Raw genomic sequence first — 27,045 nt, forward strand, 5'->3', positions numbered from 1 at the left:
GAAAGGAAGCAAACAGAGCCGGATGCGAAGGGGAAAAGAGGGGAAGACTACGCCTTGATGTACCCGTTCTTGATGGCGACGAGGCGCGCGGCGGCGTGGTCGTTGGTCCAGTACGAGCCGTTCGGGTAGACGTACGCCGCCTTGGACGCCTCGTGCATGCCGATCGAGTAGCCTTCTGTCGGGTCCGAGGGGATCTGCAGGCGCACGCAAGATCAGCTTTGAGTAGTTGAGCGGAGATGAAAGAGGAGCGCACGTTGTAGTAGCCGTGCGAGTTGATGGTTGGTGGGTTGGTGAAGTGCTCGTGCAAGTGGTCGACGTATCTGCGACAAGGATCTATCAGCGAGTGTCACGCAGAGCGTACGAGGGAGACGGGACGCACTCAAGGACATTCCGCTCCTTCGTGCCCGAGACGCAGAGGTAGTCGATGATGGAGACTGTCGACAGCGAGCGAGTCAGCCCAACGCCCCTGCCTTCATACAGTTCGATCAGCTCACGGTGGACGACGTAGTTCGTTAGTCCGACACCTCCAGCATGCGGGCAGACAGGCACGCCCTTCTTCGCCGCCATGAGCAGGACGCCGAGGATCTCGTTGACGCCGGCGAGACGGCACGAGTCGATTTGGCAGACGTCGATCGCTTCCGCGGCGAGGAGCTGCTTGAAGACCATGCGGTTGTGCGCATGCTCGCCCGTTGCTGCGAGATGGAGAAGAGAGTCAGGTTTGCGATACTCTGCGAGGATCCTCAACGAGAACGCACCGACGCCGATCTTGTACGGCTTGAGCTGCTTGCGGATCTCGGCATGTCCGAGGATGTCATCCTGTCCGACGAAAGCGAACGGTCAGCGTGAAGAGTCTCATGGACGGAGGCGACGGGGACGAACAGGTGCTGTAGGCTCCTCGATGAACCAAGGGTTCGCGTCCTTGAGCGCCTTGACGTAGTCGATCGCCTCTCGGACACTGCACGACCATTTGACTGTCAGCGCAAGCTCGAGCGAATCTTCCGACGGGATCGGACGCACTCCCAAACCTGGTTCGAGTCGATCATCAGAACCGAGCCTGTAGGTCCTGCGTTCTTTCCGACAAGGCTCTCGGCGGAAGGGACGGGTCGACCCTCGCACTCCTTCGGGTCGTCAATGATGGAGCGGATGAGGGCGAGCCGTCGCTGGTCCATTGCGACGTCGGCGCCGACCTTCATCTGCAGCGGGAGGAGTGGGGGACTTCAGTCATCAGCGAGGGAGGAGGGCAACTGCGCGCGCACCTTGAAGTGGTTGAAGCCCTGTGCGATGGCCTCGCGAGTGAGGCGAGCGACCTTCTCATCCGGGTATCCGAACCTGGCGCGGCGAGCCTCCGTCAATTCACCACTCGAGCCCGTAAGTTTGATGTAGCCATGCGCAGTCGACGCACCATCCGACAGAAGTGGTGTAGGCGGGGTATCCCTCAGCCTTGAGCTTCGCGAGCCTCTCTGCCTTGCCGGCCTCCTTCTCCTTCAGCAACGCAAGCGCCTCTTCGGGCGTAATCATGTCGGTGATGTCTGCGCAGTGTGTCGAGTCAGCACTGCGCGTGAGGGATGGGAAGGAGGGCGACTTACAGCGGAAGGTTGTTGCGGCGACGAACTCTTCCGGCGTGAACTCGGCGACGACCTGCCAGAGGGGCTTCTTGAGGTGACGGGCGTACCTGTAGGTAGTTCAGCGTCAGCAGAAGGTGGCACCAACGGGAAAAGAAGGGACGCACATATCCCAGACGGCGTTGACGACGGCGGCAGTCGCAATGTCTGCAAGGCACGGTTCCAAATTAGTGGTCATACTCGCCATGATCTAGCACGTCTACGGCTCACGAATGACGCCCTTCTCTGGACCCTGTCAGAGGCGAAGCAAGTTAGCCTCCGTCCTCCTCGACCTGCGCGAGGAGAAAGGTGGGGTGGAACGCACGATCCACCGCAGCTGCGGGTCCGAAAGGAGGTAGTTCCACATCCTGCCGAGTCCAGGGGCGGAAAAGAGTTCGGCGGTCTTCATGTTCATGAGTTTGCCTGCGACTTGCTCGACGGCGGCGCAGACGACTGGAGGCGTAGTTGGGAGGGTCAGCGAACGCGTACTTTTGATTGGTAGGGACAGAGTGCGACACTCACTGTCATTTCCGCGTCCAATGGTGAAGGTCAAGCCGTATCTGAGCGAGAGGAAGCGGGGAGTGAGTATCGAAGCGGAGCCGGTGTGCGGGCACCCCGACTAACCCGACCTCGCCGAGGTTCGTGCGGAGAGTGCAGTACGCAGCCGAGTAGTCGCACTCGCGGTTGTTGGCGTCTGTGCCGTCGCCGGTGAGCGAAGTCGGGAAGCGGAGGTCCTCGACTGTGAAGCTGGCGATGAACGAGTCCTGGGTCATGGCGGGCGATGAGAGCAAGGAATGCGTGCGTAGAACGTGTGCTGATAGCTGTGGAGGGAGTGGAAGAGAGAGCAAGAGCGGGAGAGAGGCGGGGCGACAGAGCGAGAGAAGCGGAGCGGGCGGGCCGACGCGAGTGGTCCCATTCGACATGTTCTCCCTGGTGGGGTATCCCAGCGAGCGAGCCAAGTGCTCGTCCTACAGGGCTCCGCCGCCGTCTACGGGACGAGCAGGCAGACCCGCGACAGTCGACGGATCCAGCCGCACACGCTTCTCCTCGCGCGGTCCTCCTCCCGCACCCGCTTCTTCCGCTGCTGGTCCCGCCCGTTTCCCCCATCCGCTGTCCTGCGTCCTCCCACCACTCTCACGAGTATCGCCGTGACCTTCCCTTGACCCGCCCATCCCACGTCCCCGTCCTCTCCCTCTCCCACGTCCGCGTCCGCCCTCCCAACTCCTCTCCAACCGCTGCACAACCGCCTCCTTACTCGGTTTCTGCACCACCTCCACCCTCCCTTCCCTTACTTGCTGTTCGAACGACAAGCGAGGCCAGACTTCGAAAGAGGGAGTTTCGAGAATCGTCGAGCCGGCGAGGGCTTCGCGGAGGGTTAGGGCGGGTGTGGGACTGAGGAGGTAGACTTGCCGTGCTGGTGGGCGAGAGGGAGGGGTGAAGGTGGGTGAGGAAGAGGCGGCGGACTCGTCGGCGGCCTGCTCGTCGTCGTCGTCTTCTTCTGCGTCTTCTTCGGCAGCGGCGAGAGACGGTCGCGCATCGATAGAAGGGCGGGCGTAAAAGGCGAGCACGAGGACGAAGGAGTCGGTTTTTGGTGTTGTAGAGATAGTCGTGGGAACTGCATGGTCGATTTGCGCAGCGCCCGCCACAGGTGCTGGAGGGTCGAGAGATCCGCCAGCCTCGCCCGTCTCGTCTCCTCCTGCTCGTTCCTCTGATACGACAACACCTTCCGCCCCTGTCGCTGCCCTGGCTGGTGCGAGCCCGAACGACGCGACCCACGCCCTCTCCGCCGCAACCCACGCCTCATCCTCCGGATCAACCGCCTTCCCTTTCCCCTTCTTGTCCTTCGAAGCTAGCGCGGCGGTGAGGACGTCGTGCATGGAACTAGTCGTGGGCTGAGGGACAGTCATGACGACTGTTGGAGGTTGAGGGGGAGCGGACGGGTCGGATGAAGGGCGAGGGTGGAATGCGACTTCGACGGTCCATTCGAGGCGGTTATTTCTGGGGATTTCGTGAGTCAGCTTCGTCAAGGAAAGCGGAGAGCAGTCTGCGCACTTTGGATCCCACCGCGTGCCGTTTCGCAAGCGTTTGCTCATTCCCTTGGGCAAGAGGACAAGTTCGACGCCGTCGCTCCTCGCCTCGCGCACCATTTTGTCCTCCTTCTCGCTTCGCTCGTCAAGCCTGACCGTCTCCTCTCCTCTCATGCCGCCCACACGCCCGTGCGGGATGACCTTGTCCGCGACCAACTGCCTCCCGACATCCTCGACTGCCCTTCCGACGCCCGCGATGTAGGACTGGTCGCGCATGAGCGATCCCCATGTCATCTCGTTCGCCTGGATCGGTCGACTCCACACGGGCGGAGCGATCCCGTCGCATTGGCTGGCGAGTTTGTGTGCGGACGAGCAGGCGAGCGAGCAGGATGCGAACGAGCACCGCGGGCACTTGTAGCGTGCTGAGTGGGCGTTGCAGGACTGGCAGATGCCGAGTCGCGATGTCCCAGCCTGGTTGTCCATGCCACAGCTGATCAAAGGTGAGTTGCTGTCGTCGAGGAGAGTTGGTCGAGGGAAGCTCATCAGTTTCGGACATTGGCAGGAGTTACGCGGAGACAGTGCGAAACTGCCGCCACGTCGCTTCTGCCGTTTTGTCTTCTGGCGGACCGCTCCCGCCCGCTCGACGGCCCCACTCACCCGCTCGCCGCCTCGCGCTCCTCCCGCTCCCTCACCCTCCAGCTTACAGCCACGATGCCATCCAGTGCGCACGACCCATACAACGACTCCCACGACCCACCGCTGACCACCCTTCGTTCCCGCAGCCAAATTCGGCAAGAACCTCCCGCACGGCGTGTACGCGCCCGTCCTCACGTTCTACAAGGGCAACGACGAGGAACTCGACCTCGAGACGTACAAAAAGCATGTGCAGTTCGTCGCAAGGGGAGGAGGTGCGTCTGCGAGAGAGTCGTCTTCCGCTGCTTGCTCTTGCTGACCGTCGTGCGAGTCTCTCGTGCCGCGCCGACAGTCAACATCGTCGCTTTGGGCTCTATGGGAGAGTGTGAGTTTACCCCTGTCACTCAGCTCCGTTCCCGGCCAGCTGACCTCGTCTTCTCCCCGCCCCCAGCCGTCCAGCTCACCCACCAAGAGCGCAACCAAGTCGTCAAAGCCGCCCGCTCCGCTCTCGACGCCGACTCCTCCCTCTCCCAGGTCCCCTTGATTGCTGGCACGGGCGCAAGCTCGACAAAGGAGACGATCGAGTTGACCAAGGAGGCGGCAGAGGCTGGCGCGGACTTTGCCATGGTCATCTCGCCTGGTGCGTCCTTGCTTTTCCTCGTGATGGACGTCGCGCAGTAGCTGATGGAGCTGGCGCGGACAGGGTACTTTGCGGGCGCGATGAGCCGGAAGGCGATCAAGCAGTTCTTTGTCGACGTTGCGGAAGCCAGCCCGATCCCCGTTCGTCCTGTCTCGTCTCGCTGCGCCTCTGAGCACTGTTGACAGGCTCTTTGCAGGTTCTCGTGTACAACTGTGCGATACTCGCTCGTCGTCCGCGGGAAACAGGACTGACCCTCCTCCTTTTTCAGACCCGGGCGCCTCCGCCGGCATCGACATTGACAGTGACTTGATGGCCGAGAGTGAGTTCAGCTCGCCCCTACAAGACAGCGCCCTCAGCTAAGCCGCTCGTTGCAGTTGCCGCTGCTGCGCCCAACATCGTTGGCTGCAAACTCACCTGCGGCAGCGTCGGAAAGTGCGTCCTTCGCGCATCTCTCCACTTCTCTGTTCCTCGTATTGATGAGCTTTGCGCGCCACAGGCTCACCCGGCTCACGACCCTGCGCGACGACTTTGCGGTGCTCGGCGGCTTCATCGACTTCCTCGGCCCTTCGCTCCTCGCCAAGGCTGCTGGCGGCATCACGGGCGTCGGCAACGTTGCACCTGTGCGTTCGAGTGACCTACATTGAGCTATTCTCGCGTACTGACGCCCTCGGTGCTCACAGAAAACCTGCGCCAAGCTGTACAAGGACACGCTCGCCGCGCTTTCAGGCCAGGCATCCGTCTCCTCCGCCCAAGACCTGCAGTTTATCGTCTCGCGCGCCGACTGGGCGCTGGCCAAGACGGGTATCGCAGGCGCCAAGTGGGTGCTCGACCAGCTCGAGGGGTACGGGGGCAAGCCGCGCAGGCCGTTGCTGCCTTTCGACGAGTCGGACGGCAAGGGCAAGCAGTTGCTCGACGACTTGAAGGAGATCCTCGAGGTCGAGAAGAGCCTGTGAGCGGTCGAGTTGCAACGCGGCACTTTGTCGTGGGTTGGGAAGGTCGTCGTTCTCGTTGGTGTCGCCGCCGTTCTCGCTCGCCTGGCTCGTTCGCTCCATCGCTCGCTCGTTGTGCTCGCGTGTACAGTGCGCGTGTACAGTCGCCCGCGCTGCCCGAATGGAACATTGTGCACGCTCCCTCGCTTGACCCGCTCAGTCCTCCTCCTTGCTCTCGCTCCTCTCGCCCTTCTTCCTCGTCCGCGCTGCTCTCCTGGCCCTTGTTCTCCGTGCCAACCTTTGTGTGTCGTGCTACAGATTGCGACTCCTCTCTCTCTCTCGCTAGCTTACACCCGCCCCTCGTCTCGTCTCGCTCGCTTCACCTCGAATGGCCGCAACTGTCCACCCTCACCCGTTCGCCGCAACCTCAGCACTCTACTCGCACGCACACAACGCAACCATGGCCACCGTCCCACAGCGACCCGCGCCTGCCGTGCCCGCACCGTCGTCGGGCTCTGCCGCGCCAGACCCCCATTCTCGCCCCGACGCTCACTCGACTGCCACAGCCTCGCACCCCCAGAAGACGCAGGGTGCGAGCCAGATGCCAATGGAAGACGTCGCCGCCGCCCTTCCAGCCGTCACAGCACCCGCCGCTTCCGTCGCGCAGCAACAACCTCCCCAGCCCGACCCGAAGCCAAAGGAGAAAGAGAAGCGCAAGATTCGCTTCTCCGTCGGGACAGAGTACAAGGTCGAGGAGATCATTGGGGAGGGAGCGTATGGGGTTGTTTGCTCGGCGACGCATCTCAGGACGGGCGTGAGGGTCGCGATCAAGAAGGTGTCGCCGTTCGACCATTCGAGTGAGTTTCTTCGCCTTAGTCGCGAGCGCGAGCTCTTTGAGTCAGGGGATGCGTGGCTGGACGAGGATCGGTCGCGGGGACTTGCTGACCTCGACTTTCGTCTTCCCCCCGCAGTGTTTGCCCTTCGCACGCTTCGCGAAGTCAAGCTCTTGCGATACTTTGCAGAGAACCAGGTGTCGGAAAACCTGATCACCATCGTCGACGTGATCAAGCCGTCTTCGTACGACTCGTTCAAGGAGGTGTGCTCCTTTCCGCTTTCTCGCTCTACCCGGGTCTCTAGCTGACGAGGGCGTGAGCGACAGGTTTACCTGATTCAGGAATTGATGGAGACGGACTTGTACCGCGTGATCAAGACGCAACAACTGTCAGACGATCAGTGAGTCTCGCTCACCGCTACTTTTCGACTTCGCTCACGCGCGTTACTTGCCCAGTGTGCGGTATCTTGTCTATCAGTGCGTCTCGCATTCACTATCCCCAGTCTTGTTGTGCTGACGTCTGCAAACAGGACCCTCCGCGCCTTGAAAGCCCTCCACTCCGCCAACGTCATCCACCGGGACCTCAAGCCCTCCAACCTCCTCCTCAACGCCAACTGCGACCTCAAGATCTGCGACTTTGGTCTAGCGCGGTCGGTCGACACGGCTGAACCGAGCGGCGGAGAGGCGGGGGGCTTCATGACGGAGTACGTTGCGACGCGGTGGTACCGCGCGCCCGAGATCATGCTTTCGTGCGTTTAAGCGTCTGTTCGAGCGATGTAGCGAAGGCGTGAGGCGCAGGACGCGAACTTACCCTTGACCTTCGCAACCTCGCGTGCAGGTTTAAGCAATACTCAAAGGCTATCGACATCTGTGCGTCCTATCTTTGGGCTTGCTAGCTCTGTTACTGACGTTTCGAGCCCTGCAGGGTCCGTCGGCTGCATCTGCGCAGAGATGCTGAGCGGCCGGCCGCTCTTCCCAGGACGAGACTGTGCGTTTAGTCCTGCGCTTGTCCTCCGTCCTTCGCTGACTCGCCTCTGACCCGCAGACCACCACCAGCTGACGCTCATCCTGAGCGTGACCGGCACGCCGATGATGGACGAGTAAGCTTGCCAAACCGTCTCCGCCGCCGCCAAATCCGACTGACCGTCCGCCTGCGCAGATTCTGCCGCATCACCTCGCGCCGCTCGCGAGACTATCTCCGCGCCCTCCCCTTCCAGCGCAAACGTCCCTTCGCTGAGCTCTTCCCGAACGCCTCTCCCCTCGCACTCGACTTTCTCGCCGCAACACTCACTTTCGACCCGACCAAGCGCATCACGGTCGAGCAGGCGCTCGAGCATCCCTATCTCGCTGCGTACCACGACCCGACTGATGAGCCTACCGCGCCGCCTCTCGACCCGGGCTTCTTCGACTTTGACCTCGACAAGCCGAGCCGCGAAGAGATCCGCAAGTTGCTGTACAACGAGGTCATGACCTTCAAGCGCATCATCTGAGCGCTCCCCTCGCTCCTTCTCTCTCTATCTCGATACCCATTCCCTCCCGTAGCCCTCGCATAGTTTCTCGTCCCTTCGCATCGCATGTCACGCAAAAATTGTCGTTCGTTTTGCAAGATGCGAGAGCGTGAGGTGGGACGAGTCTACATGCGAAGAAGAACATACGTGCAGAGCGAAAGCTGGCATAGCGACATGGCGTGGAGGCGGGGGAATCATGGGCAGCGAAAGGAGGGGTATCGAGGCGTGCGAGAAGCGACGCTATGTGCGGAGGGTGTAGTAAAGGATGTACGCCGACTTTGCCTGTCGGTGCCGAGACAGTCAGCCCACATTTCGAGGGGAGAGACGACGGGAAAGACGCACCGACTCGACGACGCGAGGATCGCATGGCGTGACCTTCGAGTCGCCGATGTTGTTCCATTCTTTGCCGCTGCGGACGTAGGCAGTGCTGCAGAAAGTAGCGTCAATCGACGGGCAACGCACAGATTGCGGGCAACGGGAGACTCACTAATGGCCACTGCTAAGGTTGCCGTAGTGGTTCGTCACGCCGAAGAGATCGTAGATGTAGCCATTCGGCGGGCCAGGGTTGATGGGCTGGCCCATCTTGTCAACGAGCGGAGGCGGCAGGAAGGCGTTCAAGTCGAGGCCGGCGAGCGGGTACTGCACTTGCGTCTCGAGCTGCGGAGTGGACTTCGTCAGTTCTGGCGAGCGAATGAGCGGCACGGGACGCACCTTGTCGCTGAACGGCCCGTGAAAGGAAAAACGCTTGAGGTGGATGACGAGGATGGGCGGAAGCTTCGACAGCGAGAGCTTCTTGATCGCCTTGCGATTCTTCTTGCAGCGAGGACAGTGCCTGCGAAGGACAGGCGTCAGCTCGGGAAGCTGGACAGAGAGCTATCTCCGCGCACCAAGCATCATCCTTGTCCAGCACCTCGTCGCGAACGAACGCCTCGAGACAAGCCATGAGCGAGACCTTGTGGATGCCCCGTCCTCCGGGTATGGGTACGGAGAGCGGCATGAACGTGTTGTAGGTCGTCGAAGTCTGCGTCAACAGCGTCAGCCTATCGAACGAGTCGGCCGAGGTGGGCGGCGCACCTTCTGGCAAGTCAAGCACCGCAGCTGGTTGCGGAACTGCCCTTGGAAGAGGCGGACGATGAAGCTGTCGTTCCGCATCTTGTAAATCTGCCACTCGCGCTCGCTCATCAACTGCGCCGGCAGCGTCTCGAGGTCGTGCTCGCGGTCCGGCGTCATCTCGACCGGCGGCGGTTTCTTGAGGACGTAGTTGCAGTCCTCATGCAGGCCGTCCAGGAGAAAACCGAGGAACTCCTGCGCGTCATGCTGGTCGGAGCCGCGGAACTGTGGTGCGACGCGGCAGATGGCTTCTCGGAAGGTGACGGGCGAGAGAAAGTGATACTGCTGCGCCCAGAGCGCGCGAATGAGCTCGGCGACGGCATTGGCGAGCGCACCCTTCGTGCCGAGCGGGTTGACCGTGTTGATGTCCTTGCGGTAGGACCCGCCGGTGAAGTACCGCGCGAAGGGGATTGCAGCGCTCAGACACTGGATCGTCGAGTTCATGTAGCAGGTGTTGCCGAGGTTTTTGAGCCCGCTGATGCCAACGACACCTTCGTCGAAGCTGAGCATGCTCGTAGGGAAGCGCGAGTGCGCCGACGAGTATTGCGCCGGCTGCATGCTGGAGAAGGACGAATTCGACCGAAGCGGAGCAGGCTTGGCGGGTGGTGGCCGAGCGACTGCCGGTACAGGCGGAGGCGGACGTATCGCTTGCGTGACGGGCGGAGCTGGACGAGATTGTAGCTGAGGGTAGTCGATCGAAGGGCGGGCGTAGTCGAAGGAAGTGCGGGGGTAGTTGGAGCTGGCGTAAGGCGACGCGCCGGACGGGCTGGGCCTGTACATGTCGCTGTGATCCGCGAGCGTGCGAGGTGTAGGGTAGTGCATGCCGGGAGATATCGATTCGGGAAACCCGTGGAGGGGAGCCTGGCTGTACGAGGGCCGAGAAGTAACAGGTGGTGACGGTGCGAAAGGGTCGTAAGCCGGCGCCGATCCGGATCGCTGAGCGACGGCTGGAGGCATGGCGAGTCGAGGGGAGAGGACGCGATTCGACGTAGACGGGTACGGCTGGACATCGTGAGTGGACGGCGGCCCATGTGCAGCCTGCAGCTCGTATGGTCAGCACATGTGGGGGAGAGCTCAGGACAGCGATACTGACCTCGCCGTGCCCGTTCCGCATCACCAGTCCGTCGCCTGGCATCACCGCCGCCCGGCGATTCGCCTTCTTCGCATCCCGTGCCGCATCGTCCACCGCATGCCCATTCGCTCGTGCGATGGCGCTCCCCACGCTCCCCTTCGGCCCAACCTGCTTCTCCCACGCCTCCCATCCGCCTCGCAGCAAGATTGGCTGCCGCTGGAGCGATTTGGTGAACTCGCGCTCGTAAATGGCATTAACAAGGTTCCAGAGCGTGCGCTGAGCGTCGGAAGAGGTAGAGGGAGGCGCGGTGTTGGGCAGAGTGGCCGACGAGCGATCGTAAATCACGACGATGTCGTAGTGATTTCGAGCGGAGAAGAGGGCGGCTTCGTGCGGCGGGGCGAGGCTGAGGGCGTCTTCGATGTCGGTGCTTCGAATGCTGCGGCAAGGTGTCAGTCTCAGGTCTCGAAACAAGACGATGCAGAACGCACCCGTGGCGCAAGGCCAGAGGTTCGAGGCAGACGGTCTCGCCTCGTATCCGCCCGCGGTCGTACTCGTCTCGACTCCGCACATCGAGCAGCAACACTCGCGGGCCGCGCCCGGTCTCGCCCTGGGCAGTCTGGAGATATTGCCACAGCTCGAGAGGGCGGACTTCGGCCGAAAAGGGGATCTTGAGGGACTTGCTCGCGGATGAGGGCGGAGGCAGCGGCGTCGGGGTCGAGGTCGTCGAGGATACAGAGGAAGACACGGATGGAGGAGGTTGACGTCCGCCGGGTCGGAGAGCTGGCGGAAGATTATCTCGGGACGAGCGTTTCTCGGCTGGAGCGATCGAGGTGCGCTCAAAGTCGGCCGCAAGTCGAGCAAAGTCGCCTTGAGGTGGAGATGAGGCAATCATGGCGTCAGCGCGCGGTGATCGAGGCGCTGGCGGAGGAGGACGAGCGGGTTTGGCAGGTGCCGCAGACGGATCGAAAGAAGGGACGGAGGGGAAGGAGAAGGACGACGAGGCGGCGGAGGGGTCGGATGTAAGCCGAGACTGCTCGACACGCTGCTCGAGGTCGTCCACGCTCGGAAACGCCGACATGAAGCGAGTCGGAGACGGCAAGTCGCTCAAACCGCTCAAGGCCCCTCGATCTTCCGGCGCTATACCCACTCCTCCTGCAGGTCCTCTGTCCAGCACTCCGCGCTCTGCATCCGCAATGGGTACTCCGCCCTCCTGGCGAAACTGCACGGCCGAGTCCTCCCAGACTGTCGCGGGCTCCTGCACATCTGACATCGGCAAGATGGGCGGCGTGCTGCCTGTTCGCTCGACTGCGTCATCCGCCACGAGGTCACCGGTCTCGGCTCGAGGACTCGAAGTCGGCGACAACGGAACAGCAGATTGTCGCAAGGTGCGAGACGAAGACTGTCGAGGCGATGTGGAAGGGCGGACAGGCGGAGGAGGCTGAGAATTTGGGGCCGCCTGGGGTATGTTGGACGTTGCACCAGGAAGGCCGGATGCACGGAGAGCAGCTAGTCGATCTGCGAGGGTTGCGGTCGGGAAGCAGGGCGTCTTCTGCGGTGCTGGCCTCGAGGTCGAGGCGGCGGGTGCGGGTCTACATGACGATGTCAGTGCGTCATCTCGGAGAGTATACCCTTGATCCAGACGCACGCTCGTTCCAGCCCATTTCGCTCCGCTCCCTCCCTCGTCTCCGCCTTGGCATGCTCACGAGTCCATTCTGCCTCCCGATTCTCAAGCCACCGGACGACCTGGTCGTTGGGTGCTCTTGCCTCTGTCGCAAGCTGTGGATAGGAAGGAGCGTTAGCACGGAGGCGGAGAAGAGGAAGGTCCCAGCCGCACTCCGCGAAGGCTGACAAAGGTGTAGTACTCGGGCGACTTGGTCGAGACCATGCGGTGGTAGTCTGGATGGTTGAGGATGAGGTGCATCACCCTGCGTAACGTCAATCGCTCGCGTTAGCCAAGTCCTCGTCCTCATCGGTCAAGTGGGGGTCGAGTTGAACGGGCCAGCGAGAGGTTGCCAGGACGGCCGGCGATGCGTCCGTCCACGTGATTGACCCTTCAGATGCCAAGCCGACTCTCTACCATGCCGTGCCCGCCCGCGTTCGCCCTTCGTGACCAAGAGGACGACCGGGACTCACCCAGCGGCCCGTTTGTACTCGAGAAAGGCCTCTTCGACCTTGCGCGGGTCTTTGGTTCGCTGCCCCTCCCGCCAGCATCGCTCTGCCGTCTCGAATGCGACCCGCGCAGTGCTGCTCCACGCCCGGATTGAGTACTCGCTCGGGCGCAGGTTGGCGAGGGTGTCGTGGCTCCTGCGCCGCAGCTCGGCGAGCGGTGTCGGCGGCGTCTGCGAAGCGACTGCCATAGCTCGAGCAAGCAGTCCCTCGCCTCGGTGCAGAGCGTTTGCGAGCGGGATGCGGTCTGATGACGAGAGGGTCGCCTCATCTCTTGACCCTTGACCGCTCACTCGGCATCCTCCTGCGTGCTGTGGGCGACCTGAGACTGTTACCCGCTACTTGATCTATTTGCTGAATCGCTCCCGAGCGGCTCGCTTCGCTCAAACTGTCCTCAAACACCTCACGAACGAGATCCTCTGCGACATCTGCTCACACCGAGGAATCTCCCTCTGCTGGCTCACGCGTGCGACAGATTCTGCGACTGGGTGCTTCTCGACATCCGGGGAGTTTGCGGGAGGATCGGGGGCCGACGTCGGGAACAAGGCAGCTGGACCACTTTGCCTCCTCTGCTCGAAGTCGTTGTCTCCAAAAACGCTCATCCACCAGCTCAGGCGTCGCCTGTTCAGGCGGACGAGGCGACGTCGCTGTTTGAGCAGATTCGGCAGTACCTCGAGGACTGCAAGGCGTCGATCGACGGCTTGAAGGCGGACAAGGCCTCTCTGGAGGCCGAGTCGCAGGCGGCGGCGACGAAGGCCGCGGCAGCAGACGCAGATGCGCAGGCGAAGGAGCGGTGCGTGGGTTCCGTCGGTCGCAGGTCCCGCGCTCGCGCTCGCGCTTACCTGCGCCTCGTTCTCGCAGCGCGCTCGTCGGACGCGAGCAGGAGCTCGACGAGAGTCGCGATTGCTGCGCTCGTCTCGAGGGCCTCGTCTCCCGCCTGAACGGTCTCGTGCAAGGCCTCGCTGGCGACGTCGCCAAGGAAGTCGGCGAATTCGACCTTCCGACTCTGCGCATTGCCTCTGCTGCTGCTCCTGCGGCGTCGCCCACCGGTGCCGGCGCGGACACCGTCGCGTTGGCATAGGTGCAGGGTAGGTGCAGGATGCCTCGCTTGGGTAGGATTCCGCTTGGGTAGCCTCGCTTGGAACGAAGATTGCTTTACATGTCCGACCGCTGCGCTCTGCGTTCCCCAGTCCGTGAACAGCTTTTTGCTGATGAGCTTGTGCTTCGGAGCAAGCAGAATGATTGTCAGAGCTTTGTAACCCCAAGCAAAACCGAGCGACGCGTCCGCGAGAGTTGTCCTTTCTTGCGGCGCAGGCTTCTTTGGCTCGACTGGCTGTAGGGAACAAAAGATAAGGGCAATAGACGTCCGTCGCCGATGCTTGGGAAGCCAAGGCGTGCAGGGAAAGGACGCAAAAGATGAAGGGAAGCCCCGAACCCGGATTGAACGGATGACCTGACGATACCCAGGGATTAACTGGAGTCGCCCGCTCTGCCACTGAGCTACCAGGGCTTGTGATAGACGGTACAGACGTTGCGGTACAGCAGCCGCCAGCCGGAGGTCGAAGAATGGTGACCTTCTCAAGTCTCCGTCCTCCAGTCCGCTGTTTACTCCCCTCGCCCGCGAGGTGCCCGTAGGCCAGGGTGCCAGGGGATAGAAAGCAGAAGAGCCTTGGGAGGATAGCTCAGTGTGTTCAAGGACGGAAAAGGTCGAGCTTCCCGGGCAAGTGCAACCTTCGCGAGCCGACTCGTGTTCTCTGGGCCTCACAGTGCAGGCTGTCGATTGCTTTACAAGAGCTACGAACCTATGGAGATGCTCTGTTGCTTCTGAGCTGCACGGCGGCCCAGGAGGGGTGGAGCGGCGGCTCAGAGCTGCTCGTCAGCCTCTGGCCGCTGACCTCCTTCCTTCAGTTCACCGTCTTTCGCCTTGTGGCTTGGCGCAGGGTTGCTCAACTTTTGCAGCCTGATGGCACAGTCCCTCGCTTTCGGCCACACTGCGAAATGGAGGGTGGAAGAGCGGATCTCGCTACCCTTGTCGAGCGACCTCGAGGCTCTTACCAAAGCTGGAGCTATCGCACTTGAACCTGACTTGCGAGAGCGAGCTGCGCAAGTCGAAGAGCGAGCGAGAAAAACGCCGCCCGTTGTATTTACGGCGATTCGATCTGCCTTTCGACGGGCGGAGTGCGAGTTCTTCGAAGCCTCCCCTCGAGCTGCTTCACGAGTACAACTTGCAAGCCCGCCCTTCCAGGGGTAGAGGTCTATCCACGACTTCGCCGTGTGAGCACGTTTCCCAGAATTTTCGGGAAATGCGAGCAGAAGAGCGGTCGAGCAACGAAGAGCCTCCCCTCGAGTAGGAAAGGGTTATCGCGAAGCAATACAATCCGGGTTGTATTCCTTTGTCTCGCTTCGAAAGCTGTTACAGCCGCTCCACGCCGCCTGGCGGGCATTCTGTCGAGCTGAACGAGATGCCAGAAGCACTCTGAAGCGCAACGCACCCTGCAACAGGCTGCACCCGACGAAGACACACTGAGAGCGAGTCGTAATCAGGCTTTGTAATGCCTCAATACCCGGAGGCACGAGGGCATGACTTCCTCTCCCTCTCACTCGCTTTGTCTTGCTGGGGCTCTTCGCTTGGCAGTCCTATGCTTGGACTACTTGCACGGGCTGCAGGCGCGCCCGAAACGCTTCCGCTCCGCCCTCGCCGTTCCGCCTCTCCGTCCTCGCTCGGAACGACTGCCGACCTCGCCAGTTGGCTCGCAAGACACGCTCAAAGTCCCGATAGACACGCTGTAAGCTCTCCAGCTTGTGCTGCCAGCTTGCGCAGGCCCACGCTGACCCTTCTCGCTCCGTGTCACGCAGCTTCCGCCTTTCTCCTAGTTCTCGCCACGCTTTGCTGGGCGCTGGTACGCCGCGACGCCTCGACGACGCTGTACACGGTTTGCGCGGTCGTGAGCGGCGCACAGGGCGGGTTGAGAGCGTGCTGGGCAGGCGGGGAATGGCGCAGGTCGTTGGGTACGTCGCTTTCCTCCTAGCCTTCGCTCTCGCATCCCGTTGAAGTCTTGAGCAACTTGCTGATTGAATGTGTTCTCTGTTGCGGCATTGTAGGAGGTGACTCACTGCGCCGCCTCGCACTTACCGCTGACACCCATGCTCGACCTCTCTATCTCGCTCTCCCTCGTCGTACTCCTTCGTCCCCGTCGTCCGTTCATCTTGCCTTCGAACGACCGACACAGCCGGCAAGCTTGAGCCGTCGTTGTATCTGCTCTGCGTGAACCGGACAAGCCTGCGCGAGGCGACCTTCTCCTCGTCCGCTGGCTGGACCGGAATGCTTCGTGACTGGCTTGCTCGCCTCGTCATCCTCAGCGCAACGTCCTGTTGTGTTTTGTCCGTTTCTCCGGTCAAGGCCGGCTCGAACAGACTCGCTTCGCCGCACGACTCGCTCACCTCGTCCACGCCAAAGTCTCTCGCGGAGCTCGGCACTGCCTTGACATCCAGCAGGGCACTTGAAAACGACACGATCATTCAGGAGAACGTGCGGAACCGAAGAGGCGAAGGTCGAGGAGGACTTGACGCGCTAACCTTCTCCTCGAATCTCTCACAGCAAGCGCTGACCGTCTCCTTTGCAGGAATGACTCCATCGTACCTGAGTCTCCACCTCCCGCCGTCTTGGTCTCGCCTTGCCAAGTCCTGACTTCCTGCGAAGAGTTTCACCGACAGCGTGGCCCGCAACACCACTTCCGCCCGGACTCGCCTGCAACGACCCGCCAGCACACGCGCCCACTCTGCTTCAATGCAGGACTTTCGCCCGTGTACGGCGCTTCGGATTGCGCCGTACCGAGCGGCTCAACGGCACTTGCCGGTTCGAACGGGAGCAGACGAGTGCGCGGGTCGGGTCGCGACGTTCTCGAGGAGCGCGAGACGGGTATATTGAGGAGCGAGGTACGCTCGCGTCCCGACAGAATCCGGGCGCGGACCAGGACAATGGCGAGAAGTTCCCGCTCATCCGCAGGCTGACTTTTGCCTGCCAACCCACCCACAGATCGGTCATCGGTGCGTTGGGCGCGCTACAAAAGTCCTGAAGAGCGGCGCGACGGGCGGACGAAGCGGTACTAGGCAAGGGGCGACCACCGTGAGCCCGTCTCGCTCGTGACCTTCCCAGCTTTCCGCACGCTTGGAATCACCCGCTGGCGCTTTCTGGTGGTCTTTGCAGGCTCGAACATGTCCTCAAGGCGGCCACCTGGAGCGCACAACGCCAGAGCAGCTGTGGACGCCAACTAATCGCCCATCTTCCGCAACATCATTCTCACGATCGTCTCGCGCTCGCCCAGATCGTCTGCGACCGCCGCTCCCACCTCGTCCCCGTCTAGCTTATACACTGTTTGACTAGACGAGCCGACAGGAACGCCCCTAGCCGCTCTCCTACGCCGTAAAAACGTATTCTCGCTGAAATAACAGAATCGACCGTATCTCGACTTCCTGTGGAGCAAACGGCCCCAAAATTCGCCTACCCACGCTTCAGACACCGGGATACACGGCTGTGTGCAAGAAAAGGCGAAATCTCGACTTGCGGAAAAAATTGGCGCGAATAGGGTCCCCCTACATTTTGATACTTCGCCCACCGCCGACGTCTCGCAGGACGCCGGCATACGTCCCCTTGGGTTAGGTAGTTACAGCGGAATCTACAAGTATTCTGGCGAGCTCTCCAGACCGATGCTGCGAGCAGGAGAGCCCATTGCAGGTCAGCGAGCGTCCGAGCGACATCCAGAGATGCGCGAGGGAAGCGAGCCAGCAGGGTGACGCATCATAGGGTAGAGTCTCTGCAAGGGCAACAACCCCTACCGAGAACGGGACATTCGAGGCGATTCCGCTGGCATTGCTGAAGGCGCAAGAGTCTCTCGCCGAACTCGAACACAGTCTCTCGACCTTGCTGAAGGAACAGAGCATCTCCATAGGTTCGTAGCTCTTGTAAAGCAATCGACAGCCTGCACTGTGAGGCCCAGAGAACACGAGTCGGCTCGCGAAGGTTGCACTTGCCCGGGAAGCTCGACCTTTTCCGTCCTTGAACACACTGAGCTATCCTCCCAAGGCTCTTCTGCTTTCTATCCCCTGGCACCCTGGCCTACGGGCACCTCGCGGGCGAGGGGAGTAAACAGCGGACTGGAGGACGGAGACTTGAGAAGGTCACCATTCTTCGACCTCCGGCTGGCGGCTGCTGTACCGCAACGTCTGTACCGTCTATCACAAGCCCTGGTAGCTCAGTGGCAGAGCGGGCGACTCCAGTTAATCCCTGGGTATCGTCAGGTCATCCGTTCAATCCGGGTTCGGGGCTTCCCTTCATCTTTTGCGTCCTTTCCCTGCACGCCTTGGCTTCCCAAGCATCGGCGACGGACGTCTATTGCCCTTATCTTTTGTTCCCTACAGCCAGTCGAGCCAAAGAAGCCTGCGCCGCAAGAAAGGACAACTCTCGCGGACGCGTCGCTCGGTTTTGCTTGGGGTTACAAAGCTCTGACAATCATTCTGCTTGCTCCGAAGCACAAGCTCATCAGCAAAAAGCTGTTCACGGACTGGGGAACGCAGAGCGCAGCGGTCGGACATGTAAAGCAATCTTCGTTCCAAGCGAGGCTACCCAAGCGGAATCCTACCCAAGCGAGGCATCCTGCACCTACCCTGCACCTATGCCAACGCGACGGTGTCCGCGCCGGCACCGGTGGGCGACGCCGCAGGAGCAGCAGCAGAGGCAATGCGCAGAGTCGGAAGGTCGAATTCGCCGACTTCCTTGGCGACGTCGCCAGCGAGGCCTTGCACGAGACCGTTCAGGCGGGAGACGAGGCCCTCGAGACGAGCGCAGCAATCGCGACTCTCGTCGAGCTCCTGCTCGCGTCCGACGAGCGCGCTGCGAGAACGAGGCGCAGGTAAGCGCGAGCGCGAGCGCGGGACTTGCGACCGAGGGAGCCGACGCACCGCTCCTTCGCCTGCGCATCTGCGTCTGCTGCCGCGGCCTTCGTCGCCGCCGCCTGCGACTCGGCCTCCAGGGACGCCTTGTCCGCCTTCAAGCCGTCGATCGACGCCTTGCAGTCCTCGAGGTACTGCCGGATCTGCTCGAACAGCGACGGAAATTCAACGACATTGTCGAACGAGACGTTGATGGCGTGGTCGGCGGCGATGGACGACATGACGGCACGAGCGGCAACATTCGCGGACTCGAGGCGCCTCCTTAGGTCGTCCGCCTCGGTGCCGAGAAGCGCGACCTGTGCATCGGCTTCTTGCATGCGCTTCAGCAACGAGTCGACGGCGGCGAGGAGAGACTGGAGCGAGTAAGGCGGCTTGGCGGCGAAGCGAGGGAGAGAGAACCTGTCGACGGCATGGAAGACGTGCTCGCCGATTGCATCGCGCTCGCTGTCGATTCAAGCCGAGGGAGTCAGCCGAAAACCTGATCGAGAGATGTGTGGACGCACCCCTCGGCACTCTGAAGCCTCTTCTCCAGCGCAGCCTTGCCGGCGACCGAAGACGCGAGCGAGTCCTCGAGCTCCGCCTTCTGCTGCTCGAGCATAGCCTTCGCCAGCTGAAGCTCCGCCTTCTCCTTCTCGAGTGCGACCTTGTCCTGCTCGAGGGCCGCCTTCTCCTGCAGCAACTCGTTACGCTCCGACTCAGCTTCCTCGGCGCGCGTCTGAAGCTCCGTGTCGACACAGAGCTGCGCCGCAAGGTCGCCTTCGAGACCCGCAATCTTGGCGTCGCGCGACTCGACCTGACTGTTGCCGATGGAGACGAAGTCAGTCAAGTTGACGGACGGAGGAGTACGTTGACGTACGCCCTCCACGTCTGCATCTCTTTTACTGCCTCGCACTCGAGGTCTTCGTGGTCAACGTACTTTTCCGCCAAGGGACGAAGTTCCTCCAAGACGTCCTGCAAGTCCTCATTCTCCCCGGCGAGCGCGGCGAGGTCGCCATTCATGGCCGTGATCGCCTGCTGGTCGGCCTGCGTCAAAGCTCTGTTGCGAGATGACAGCGTCAGTACGCGCGCCCACCACAACGAAGGAGAGCGAACGCACTTCTCCTCGGCCTCGGTGGCTTGAAGGCGGGCCTGCAGCCCGACAACCTCCTCGCGCAGCTTGCTCTTCTCGTTTGCAAGCTGCTGGTTCTTCGACGAGGCTTCGCGAAGTGCGGCCTCGTTCACTGCCTTCTCCTGACTGAGGAGCTCGACCTGCTTCTGCAAACCTTCGAGGTCCGCCTCGAGCTCCGCTGAGCGAGTGCGCACAGTCGAGAGATCGACTAGAGCTTTGTCGAGTTCGCTACGTGTTTGAGACGGTTAGCGGGACGTACGATGAAGGCGGGAGGACGATCTTACGCCTTGAGCTGCTCGTTTTCCTTCTCCACCTTGCCCTTCTCCGTCCTCTGTTCGGCGGCGAGCGACTCCTGGGCACGGAGCAGTTCCTTCTTGGTCGCCGCCAGCTCCCCGTTGAGCTTCTCCACCTGCCTCACCGCCTGCTGCCTTTGCTCCTGGCCCTCGCGGTCGCTGGCGAGGAGCGCCTCGTACGCTGACTCGGACGCTTGCAAGTCGCGGTCAAGCTCAGCGATCTTGGCGTCCTTCTTGGCGAGCTCATCGCGCAAGCCGTCCTCGACGGCGTACGAGTCTCCGAGCGCGCGGCGATAGGCCTCTTCGCGCTCCTCGAGGCGAGCGATGTCCACCGGACTCGCCTTTGCGGCGGCACCAGCGACGTCGAGCTGTTTCAGGAGGGCGACACGCGCCGCAGCTTCGCCGTTGTACCGGTAGAGGAGGTCGAGGCGCGTCGATTCGAGGGCCAGGATGCGCTCGGCGCAGTCAGTGAGGATGTCGTGGTGGCCGCTGGGTGACGGAAGGCGTCAGTGAGTGCAAAGAAAGCGATATGATGGACGAGACGCACCGCTGAAGCAGGTCGAGGTCGATACGCGAGCTGTTGACCTTCGCAACCTCGGAAGCAAGCCTGCTCCTCAGCTCGAGCTCTTCGCCCATCTTGTCGACGCGCTCGGTGGCGAGGACGTCTCCCTCGGCACGCTCGCGAGCAGAGGAAGGCGGCGCCGACACCTGCCTCTTCTCCTTCGCCGGAGCTGGACCGACTGGAGAAGGAATCCTGAACGCCGCTGCGAAGGGGTTGCGGGCAGTCGTACTGCCGCCGTCAATCTCGGCGGCGATGTCCGTGTCGCGCTTGGTGCCAGCCGATGGACCGGGCGAAGGCGCTGAGGAAGCGCGGTCGAAGAGGAAGTCGTCGATGGCGAAAGCGCGACTCGAGCGCGCCTCCTGATTGGCCTCGTAGGCATCCTGAGCAGCCGTGTCGTCCGCATTGAGGTCCGAGGCGCCGAGCTGCTGTTCGCCGTTGCGGCGACCTTCTTCGCGAGCGGGCGAAAGCTTCTGGCGCGACGTCGCGGGAATGTCGATGTACGGCTCGAGCACCACCTTCGCTCTGCCCTTGCCCTTGTCCTTGACGGCTGCGGCGCCGGTCGACGGGCCCGGTGTGGGTTGGCGGGCCTCGTGCTCTTCCTCCTCGACGCCCTCCTCGAGCTCCTCGACCTGTGCATCCCCGCCTCCGTCCGATGCGACAGGACGGCGCGCCCAAGCTTCGTCGACGGCCGCCTTGATCTCCTCGTCCTCCTCGTCGCTGCTGACATCGCCGCCGTGCTGAGCCGCCGTGCGCTTGTAGATCATCGTCTTCGCCCTGTAGTAGACGTTGGTCTCGGCGACGGTCTGAAGCTGGTGCTCAAGTTCGGCGATGCGCTCGCTGTCGGCAGAAGCCTGAGCCTCGAGGCGAGCGATGAGGTCGGCCTTCTTGAGCTTCTGCAGCGCTGACTTGCCGAGGGGCTTGAGGTCGACCTTGTTCTGCGCGTCTGCAGCCTCGGCCTCGCTCGCGGGTTGGGCCTCGTCTTCCTCGCCGGTTTCGGCCGCGGCAGCGGCGTCTCCGGCGAGCTTGACCCTCTTGCGAGGCGGAGAACGCGATCCCGTCGCAGCTTGTTTCTTCCTCGACGACGCGTCTTGACCCAAAACCTGCGGCACACGGACGACCACCTTCTTGCCCATCTTGGCGCGAGTCTTGGACTTGAGCGGCGACGAAGGCGGTTCCTCCTCGTCCGTCTCGACGTCCGCCTCTCCCGCACTCTCCGGCTCGACGTTGACGCCCTTCTCCGAGTACGGCGAGACGACACTCTTCGACTTCTTCGCCGGCGACGTCGAGCCCTTGGGCGACGAGCCCGAAGTAGCCATGCCCGTCGAGCCGGATGTGGCCGAGGTCGTGCGCTTGCGCGTCCCAGGCTTCTTCGCCGTCGACGTCGAGATGCCGCGGTTGGTGAGGTAGACGTCTGCGGCGTGCTTGTCGTCGTCGTAGTCGCCGCTCTACGTGTAGCCAAGAGTCAGTCTCCGCTCAAGAGCGAGGAAGTCTGTCGCCCGGCGCCAACTCACCTCGTCCTCCTTCAGCTCATCGAGCTCAGTGCCCACCGCCTCGTCGACCGCGAGGACTCCGCCGCCCTTGTCCGTCTGCTTCTTCTTGAGCAAGCCTTTGTCGACCAAGAGGTCCTTCGCCTGCTTCAACGACTTCTTCAGCTGGACGGACGACGCGCCGCCGTGACCCTGGAAGCGCTCCATGACTGCGTGTGCAACAAGTGCAGAGTCAGTCACGAAGTCAAAGAGGAGGAGCGGAAGTGTGCGACGCACCGGTGTCGTGAACCTTGCGGTGCCCGACGCCAACCTGCTCGTCCTTCGTGAGGTTGTAGACGGTGGCGAGCACCGTCCCAGCGAGGTCCTTAACGTCGACCTGCGCTCCTCCGCTCGCCCTCGCCGCACCCTTCCCCTTGCGACGCCGCCTTCGCCTTCGCCACGCCAACGACAGACTTCTTAACACCGCCCTTCCTCGCCGACGACGACGCCGCGACCTTCTTCTTCTTCGGCGGCGCGGGTGCGTGAGCTCCTCCGGCGCTCGTGTAGTCGGCGGGATCGAACCGCTTGGGCGGGTGGCGCTCGCGCGTCGGGCGCTTGGACGCGGGTGTAGCAGCCCTCGTGCGAGCCATCTGTGCTCTCGTGTAAGTCGTCCAAGCGAGAGAGTGAGCGAGATGCGAGAGGAGAGAGCGAGAGGAGCGAGGTGGGGAAAGAGGAGTCACCGCTGACGCGCTGACGCGACTGATATCGCGGTATGGAGGGATTGGCAGCTCAGAAGCGTCGCAGGATGCGCAGGGAAGTCGCAAGGAAGACGAAAGAGGACGAAGTGGGCGAGAAAGAGGCGACCTTCGTCGAGGAAGTCGAGTTGCAAGTCGTGCGCTGCTTCCTAGGCGCGATCGTCAAGCGAGAGGTCGTAAGCTCTTGCGAAGAGTAGCATGCGAGCGTCGAAGCCGTTCGAGCTGGTCAAACCTGAACCCAGGCGGATGCAATGCGATTGCGAAGGACGAGGGAGGCAAAACGGCGAATGCTTGATGCGACAACACGTATAGACAGGCGGGCGGTATTGCTTAATACATGACGCGTCGAGAGGGATGGCATGAGTCGATCAAAGCAAGTGGAGCGGATCAAGAGGAGGACGAGGGCGGAGAGGCGGGTGAGGTAGCCGGGCCTGCGGTCGTCAACGACGGCTGCGGGCGACAAGGTCAGCTATAACATGGAGTACACGAGCATAAGAGCGCACCTGTCGCTTTGTATTCGGCCTCGCCGCCTCCATCTCGACCGGCGCGAGCGCAGCCATATCCAGTCTCTGAACAGTCGGCTCCATCTCAACGGCCGCCTCATCGTACCCCTGCGACGGCGCTCCCACCGACGCAAACGACGCGTCCCGCAGCCCTCCAAGCGGCGACGTCGGCCTCGAGAGCGAGTGCTCCGGGTCGAGCTGGATACCGGGAAAGAGGTCCATCGCATCTCCTCGCCAGGTTTGCGGGTCGTCCGAGTCGGGCGCGACGGTCTGGTCGGGTGCAGTTCCAGTGCGAGGGGAGGAAGGGGGTCTCGCTGCGGGGGTGCGGCCGGTCCCGCCCGAACCCTTTCCGCTACTCCCGCTGAGCGAGAACCGACCTGCACCCATCGGAGGAAGGCGCACGAGTGCAAACATTATGCTGAAGTAGGCGACGAGCGGGATAAGATTGCTGAAGTAGAGGCTGGTCTGCTGGGCAGCGGCGAAAGACGAGGAGAGAGAGTGGGAGATGGCGAAGGCGAAGACGGCGAGACCGAGCAGGCCGGGCGCTTCGACGGCGGTCGAGATGCGCCTGTAGTAGCGCGATGCGGTGGAGCTGCCGAGATGAATTGTCAGGCTGGAGAAGTTAGCCGCGAGTAAAGCCGGGTACGCACGAAGTTACCACGCTTGTCCCGGTCCTTCCGGTCGTCGTGGCAGCCGCTTTGTAGCCTAACGCATAGGTGAGGAAAGCGAAGGTGCAGAAGGTGAACTACGGGCGGATGGCCATGTCAGATTCTGCCCAAGAAAGTGGTCTTCGCAGAACGCACCCAGCCGCTGAGCGTTCCGAGGATGAAGGCCTGGAGAGCAGAGAGATCAGTCACATTACTTTAGCTTGAGCAAAATGCAGACGCACCGGACCGGAAGACAGGACGGGCTCAGACGGCCTTGTCGACGCCCTGACGTCCCAGGCGATGAGGACGGCAGACGAGGCAATGCACGACACGACGGCGACGTTTCGTATTGTTCGTTCGGAGAACATCTGCGCGATGGCCGTCAGGATGGATCTGCGCGCGCAAGTCAAACCGTCGACGCACCATCCAGGCTCTTGCGGCAAAGAAAGCGAGAGCGACGACGACGAGTGCGGTCCCGCACGTCTTGCTGACGATACGTATACCCTTTGCGTTGGCGAAGCGGTCTTGTATGGGCGCAGCCTGGGCAACATTGACGAAGAGGAGGGCGGTTTGGCATGAGAGACAGCCGGTCGCGAGGAGCGAGATGAGCGAGACGAGGGCGTTCGAGACTCTCCGCTGGCCTAGTCGATAGCCGCTATAGTGTAGACACAGTCGCAAGGCAGCGCCCTGCAGAAGGAGGACGGTGAGGAGGTCAACTCGAGTTGGGAGAGAGCGAGGAGGTCGGGTGAACGCACGTAGAACCCGGCGCTGGCTGGGACGAGGAAGAGGAGGACCTGTATGCTCTTGAGCATCTGGCTGAAGGACGGATCCGTGTTCGCGAGCTTGCCCACCACCCCCATCTCGCCCGCCATCGTCCCGTTTCCCCTGGACGAGCGAGGACGCTGTCGGCGAGCCTCGTCACTCAGGCGCGGTCTAGCAGGGTTGCAGCAGGCTGTGTAGCGTTGTGAGCGAGTACACCGTGCAGCAGAACAGTGCGAGCGGCCATCCTGGCGAAGGTGAGCGTCGCACTCGAAGGGTTCTCTCGCGCGCCCTGATCGAACAATGGACTGATTACAACTGCTTTGTAATCAATCTGCTTACTCTGCTGTATTCCAGCACAGCACGCTACCACCCAAAGACGAGGTCCGACACCCGCCCGAGCACGCCCTTCTGCCCCTGACCCTGCTGCTGCTGCGCCAGCACAGCCTGCTTGCTCTTCTCCGCAAACAGGCTCGCATGCGCGTCCGTACCGCCCGTCGCGGCCGTCGAAGCGCCGCCGGTACTGCCGAGGCCGAGGAAGCCCTTGCGCGTGGGCGTGGGCACAGTCTTGAAGGCGGATTGCGGACCGAGGACGTTGACGGGGCGGCCGACGCCAGACGGGGTCGATGTGCTGACCGGCGTGTGCGTCCGCTGCGGGCCCTGCGACGACGGAACGACCTCGTTACCTCCCTCGCCGCCCGCAAGCGCGCGGCGCAAGCCGTCCTCGTCGACCGCCTTGACGCCGACCATCAGGACACCGCCGAGGACCTCGCCATTCTTTCGCACTGCCCGTGCAGCAGACCATGGCTGAGCATAGATAATCGTCACCCAGTTGCCGCCCTCCGTCGACGGAGTCTTTGAGACGATGTCGCCGAATTGCGAGAAAAAGTCGAGGATGAGGTCCGTAGCCGAGGCGGGGAAGCCAAAGACGTTGACGGCGTAGCCTTCGGTGGAAGAGGGGGAAGAGTGGAGCGGAGCGGAGGTAGAGGCGAAGGGTGAGGCGGTCGGGTCGTTGGAAGGGGAGCGTCGCAAGCTAGAGATGCAAGCTGTCAGTCAAACCCGGCGGAAAGCGCGATGGCCGACTCACCCGTTCATCGACGAGTCCACCTGTAATCCTGGCTGATCGCTGCTCTCGAACTCGTTCAGCAAGGCGACAGGCGGAGCGTCTTCCTCGACCTCTTGCCGGTAAGCAGTCGCTCGCGGCGGCGCAGTGTACGGCGTGAACTTGGGCGACTTGGACGGGGTGCTGCGAGAAGACTCTTTGAGTGTCTGCTGGGAGAGAGGCCGAGCAAAGCGCAACGAACCCGACATCTCGTCCGCCAAACAGGCTTCCTCCGCCAAAGCGAGCGGCTGGCGATCCCGAGACAGACGTCCGTCGCGCGGGGGAGTCCCACATCCGCTCATCCGCACCCGACTGAGGCGGAGTCGACTCGGCTTGCTGCAGAACGAAAATTGAGTGAGCCTCAACAAGCGAGCGAGAGATCGAGGAGGAGAACGTACTTGGGCTGCGACACCTCCAGACAAGTAGCCCGGCAAATAGCTCCGCTTAGCACCTGGCGTTCCCGTTGCGCCGCTCGTCGAGCTCTGCATCCCTCCCGCGCCGCCAAAGGGACTCCCGTACCCAGCTCCTCCCGCTCCTCCTCCTCCCACACCCGCTCCCGCGCCACCAAACTGGCCGCCATAAGCTGCGCCGTGGTTCCCTCCGCCGAACTGCGGTCCGGCAAAGGTGTTCGGAGTCGAGGAGGACGTGGAGGAGTACCCTCCGTACCCAGTCGTCGATGAGGATTGACCAAAGGCGGACGGCTGCTGAGGCGTCGAGAAGAGGCCTTGCTGGCCTGAAGAGCGGAAAGGCGAGCTCGTGCTACCCTGTGCAAACATCCTGGAGCAGCTAGCTGAGAGCGAGCAGAAGTGCACTGGGAGAGAGTTGAGCGACGGAGGAGGAGAGGGTGTTCACGACAGCAAACTCTCGCAAGGCTGTTTGCAGTGCTCTACAGGCATCGCGAGTGAATGCACAGTCAAGCATTGCAGCGCCGGGGCCTCACTTCTTTTTGAGGCTGTTCTTCGACTGCTTCGCTATCCGCTTCTTCTCCTTCCGGTGCCGCTCCGCCGCCCTGCTCTCCCTTCCAAGAATGCCCTCTCCACCACCCTTCTTCGCCGCATTCGCCTGCTTCCGCTCGTACCGCGCTGCAAGCCGCTTCTGCTCCTTCTTCGCCGCACGTCGAGCAATGCGCTCCGCGTCCATCGACTTGATCTTCTTCCGCTCGTCGGCGGGCAGCTCAGCGAGTGCCTCAGCAAGCTTCTCCTTGTGCTCGGACGGTGCGCCGCCCGTCTTGCCGAACCTGGGCAGAGTCGGATCGCGAGGAGCGGCGAGGCGGACAGGCTTCGGGCCCGACTTGGACGAGGCGGTGGAGGCGGCGACGCGAGCAGGGACGGAGGCGGCGGTACGAGCGGAGACCTTGGCGCGAGCTGCGGCTGCGGCTGGGGT

At 62.3% G+C, this 27,045-nt stretch overlaps 10 protein-coding genes across 10 annotated transcripts in view; 3 read left to right on the top strand and 7 right to left on the bottom strand.

Moving 5' to 3' along the window:
- Positions 1–47: 47 nt before the first annotated feature.
- On the bottom strand, positions 48–2,374 carry RHTO_05818 (Mandelate racemase/muconate lactonizing enzyme; the record flags this gene model as incomplete). The annotated part of the gene is made up of 15 exons (XM_016419479.1): positions 48–194; positions 254–320; positions 380–434; positions 495–692; positions 756–816; positions 880–955; positions 1,018–1,193; positions 1,257–1,329; positions 1,403–1,529; positions 1,587–1,672; positions 1,730–1,769; positions 1,833–1,854; positions 1,927–2,054; positions 2,124–2,161; positions 2,226–2,374. The coding sequence occupies 15 exons, from the start codon at positions 2,372–2,374 to the stop codon at positions 48–50; spliced, it is 1,443 nt and encodes a 480-aa protein (XP_016269685.1).
- A 195-nt stretch (positions 2,375–2,569) lies between these two features.
- On the bottom strand, positions 2,570–4,111 carry RHTO_05819 (zinc finger, HIT-type protein; the record flags this gene model as incomplete). Its single annotated transcript, XM_016419480.1, has 2 exons — positions 2,570–3,599; positions 3,654–4,111. The coding sequence occupies 2 exons, from the start codon at positions 4,109–4,111 to the stop codon at positions 2,570–2,572; spliced, it is 1,488 nt and encodes a 495-aa protein (XP_016269686.1).
- Positions 4,112–4,339: 228 nt separating this feature from the next.
- Positions 4,340–5,854, top strand: RHTO_05820 (dihydrodipicolinate synthase; the record flags this gene model as incomplete). Its single annotated transcript, XM_016419481.1, has 10 exons — positions 4,340–4,349; positions 4,411–4,536; positions 4,614–4,646; positions 4,713–4,901; positions 4,965–5,041; positions 5,098–5,113; positions 5,170–5,220; positions 5,276–5,333; positions 5,398–5,521; positions 5,582–5,854. The coding sequence occupies 10 exons, from the start codon at positions 4,340–4,342 to the stop codon at positions 5,852–5,854; spliced, it is 957 nt and encodes a 318-aa protein (XP_016269687.1).
- A 436-nt stretch (positions 5,855–6,290) lies between these two features.
- Positions 6,291–8,152, top strand: RHTO_05821 (extracellular signal-regulated kinase 1/2; the record flags this gene model as incomplete). The annotated part of the gene is made up of 9 exons (XM_016419482.1): positions 6,291–6,687; positions 6,802–6,926; positions 6,990–7,063; positions 7,119–7,139; positions 7,193–7,411; positions 7,501–7,532; positions 7,588–7,650; positions 7,708–7,762; positions 7,822–8,152. The coding sequence occupies 9 exons, from the start codon at positions 6,291–6,293 to the stop codon at positions 8,150–8,152; spliced, it is 1,317 nt and encodes a 438-aa protein (XP_016269688.1).
- A 258-nt stretch (positions 8,153–8,410) lies between these two features.
- Positions 8,411–12,237, bottom strand: RHTO_05822 (ubiquitin carboxyl-terminal hydrolase 8; the record flags this gene model as incomplete). Its single annotated transcript, XM_016419483.1, has 10 exons — positions 8,411–8,452; positions 8,513–8,597; positions 8,658–8,827; positions 8,882–9,002; positions 9,058–9,191; positions 9,245–10,318; positions 10,374–10,788; positions 10,841–11,941; positions 11,998–12,128; positions 12,187–12,237. The coding sequence occupies 10 exons, from the start codon at positions 12,235–12,237 to the stop codon at positions 8,411–8,413; spliced, it is 3,324 nt and encodes a 1,107-aa protein (XP_016269689.1).
- Positions 12,238–12,430: 193 nt separating this feature from the next.
- Positions 12,431–13,599, top strand: RHTO_05823 (uncharacterized protein; the record flags this gene model as incomplete). Its single annotated transcript, XM_016419484.1, has 3 exons — positions 12,431–12,539; positions 13,128–13,311; positions 13,380–13,599. 3 exons carry the CDS (start codon positions 12,431–12,433, stop codon positions 13,597–13,599), a joined length of 513 nt encoding a protein of 170 aa, XP_016269690.1.
- A 4,589-nt stretch (positions 13,600–18,188) lies between these two features.
- Positions 18,189–22,546, bottom strand: RHTO_05824 (uncharacterized protein; the record flags this gene model as incomplete). Its single annotated transcript, XM_016419485.1, has 10 exons — positions 18,189–18,408; positions 18,477–18,911; positions 18,971–19,264; positions 19,324–19,503; positions 19,564–19,803; positions 19,860–20,357; positions 20,416–21,875; positions 21,942–22,126; positions 22,194–22,293; positions 22,358–22,546. The coding sequence occupies 10 exons, from the start codon at positions 22,544–22,546 to the stop codon at positions 18,189–18,191; spliced, it is 3,801 nt and encodes a 1,266-aa protein (XP_016269691.1).
- Positions 22,547–23,038: 492 nt separating this feature from the next.
- RHTO_05825 (uncharacterized protein) lies at positions 23,039–24,673 on the bottom strand (the record flags this gene model as incomplete). Its single annotated transcript, XM_016419486.1, has 7 exons — positions 23,039–23,101; positions 23,155–23,746; positions 23,805–23,899; positions 23,958–23,987; positions 24,044–24,169; positions 24,225–24,488; positions 24,557–24,673. The coding sequence occupies 7 exons, from the start codon at positions 24,671–24,673 to the stop codon at positions 23,039–23,041; spliced, it is 1,287 nt and encodes a 428-aa protein (XP_016269692.1).
- Positions 24,674–24,926: 253 nt separating this feature from the next.
- Positions 24,927–26,438, bottom strand: RHTO_05826 (nucleoporin Nup40; the record flags this gene model as incomplete). Its single annotated transcript, XM_016419487.1, has 4 exons — positions 24,927–25,593; positions 25,648–25,806; positions 25,865–25,998; positions 26,061–26,438. 4 exons carry the CDS (start codon positions 26,436–26,438, stop codon positions 24,927–24,929), a joined length of 1,338 nt encoding a protein of 445 aa, XP_016269693.1.
- A 195-nt stretch (positions 26,439–26,633) lies between these two features.
- The window catches only part of RHTO_05827 (RNA-binding protein), a gene marked incomplete at both ends in the record, with an annotated part of 2,357 nt that continues 1,945 nt past the window's right edge, over positions 26,634–27,045 (bottom strand). Inside the window, one exon of the mRNA XM_016419488.1 lies at positions 26,634–27,045. This exon is cut by the window's right edge and continues 101 nt beyond it. Coding sequence (XP_016269694.1) covers positions 26,634–27,045 — 412 coding nt within the window.

The sequence above is a fragment of the Rhodotorula toruloides genome, assembly GCF_000320785.1.
Source record: "Rhodotorula toruloides NP11 unplaced genomic scaffold Scaffold37, whole genome shotgun sequence".
In the NCBI taxonomy this organism is placed as follows: Eukaryota; Fungi; Basidiomycota; class Microbotryomycetes; order Sporidiobolales; family Sporidiobolaceae; genus Rhodotorula; species Rhodotorula toruloides.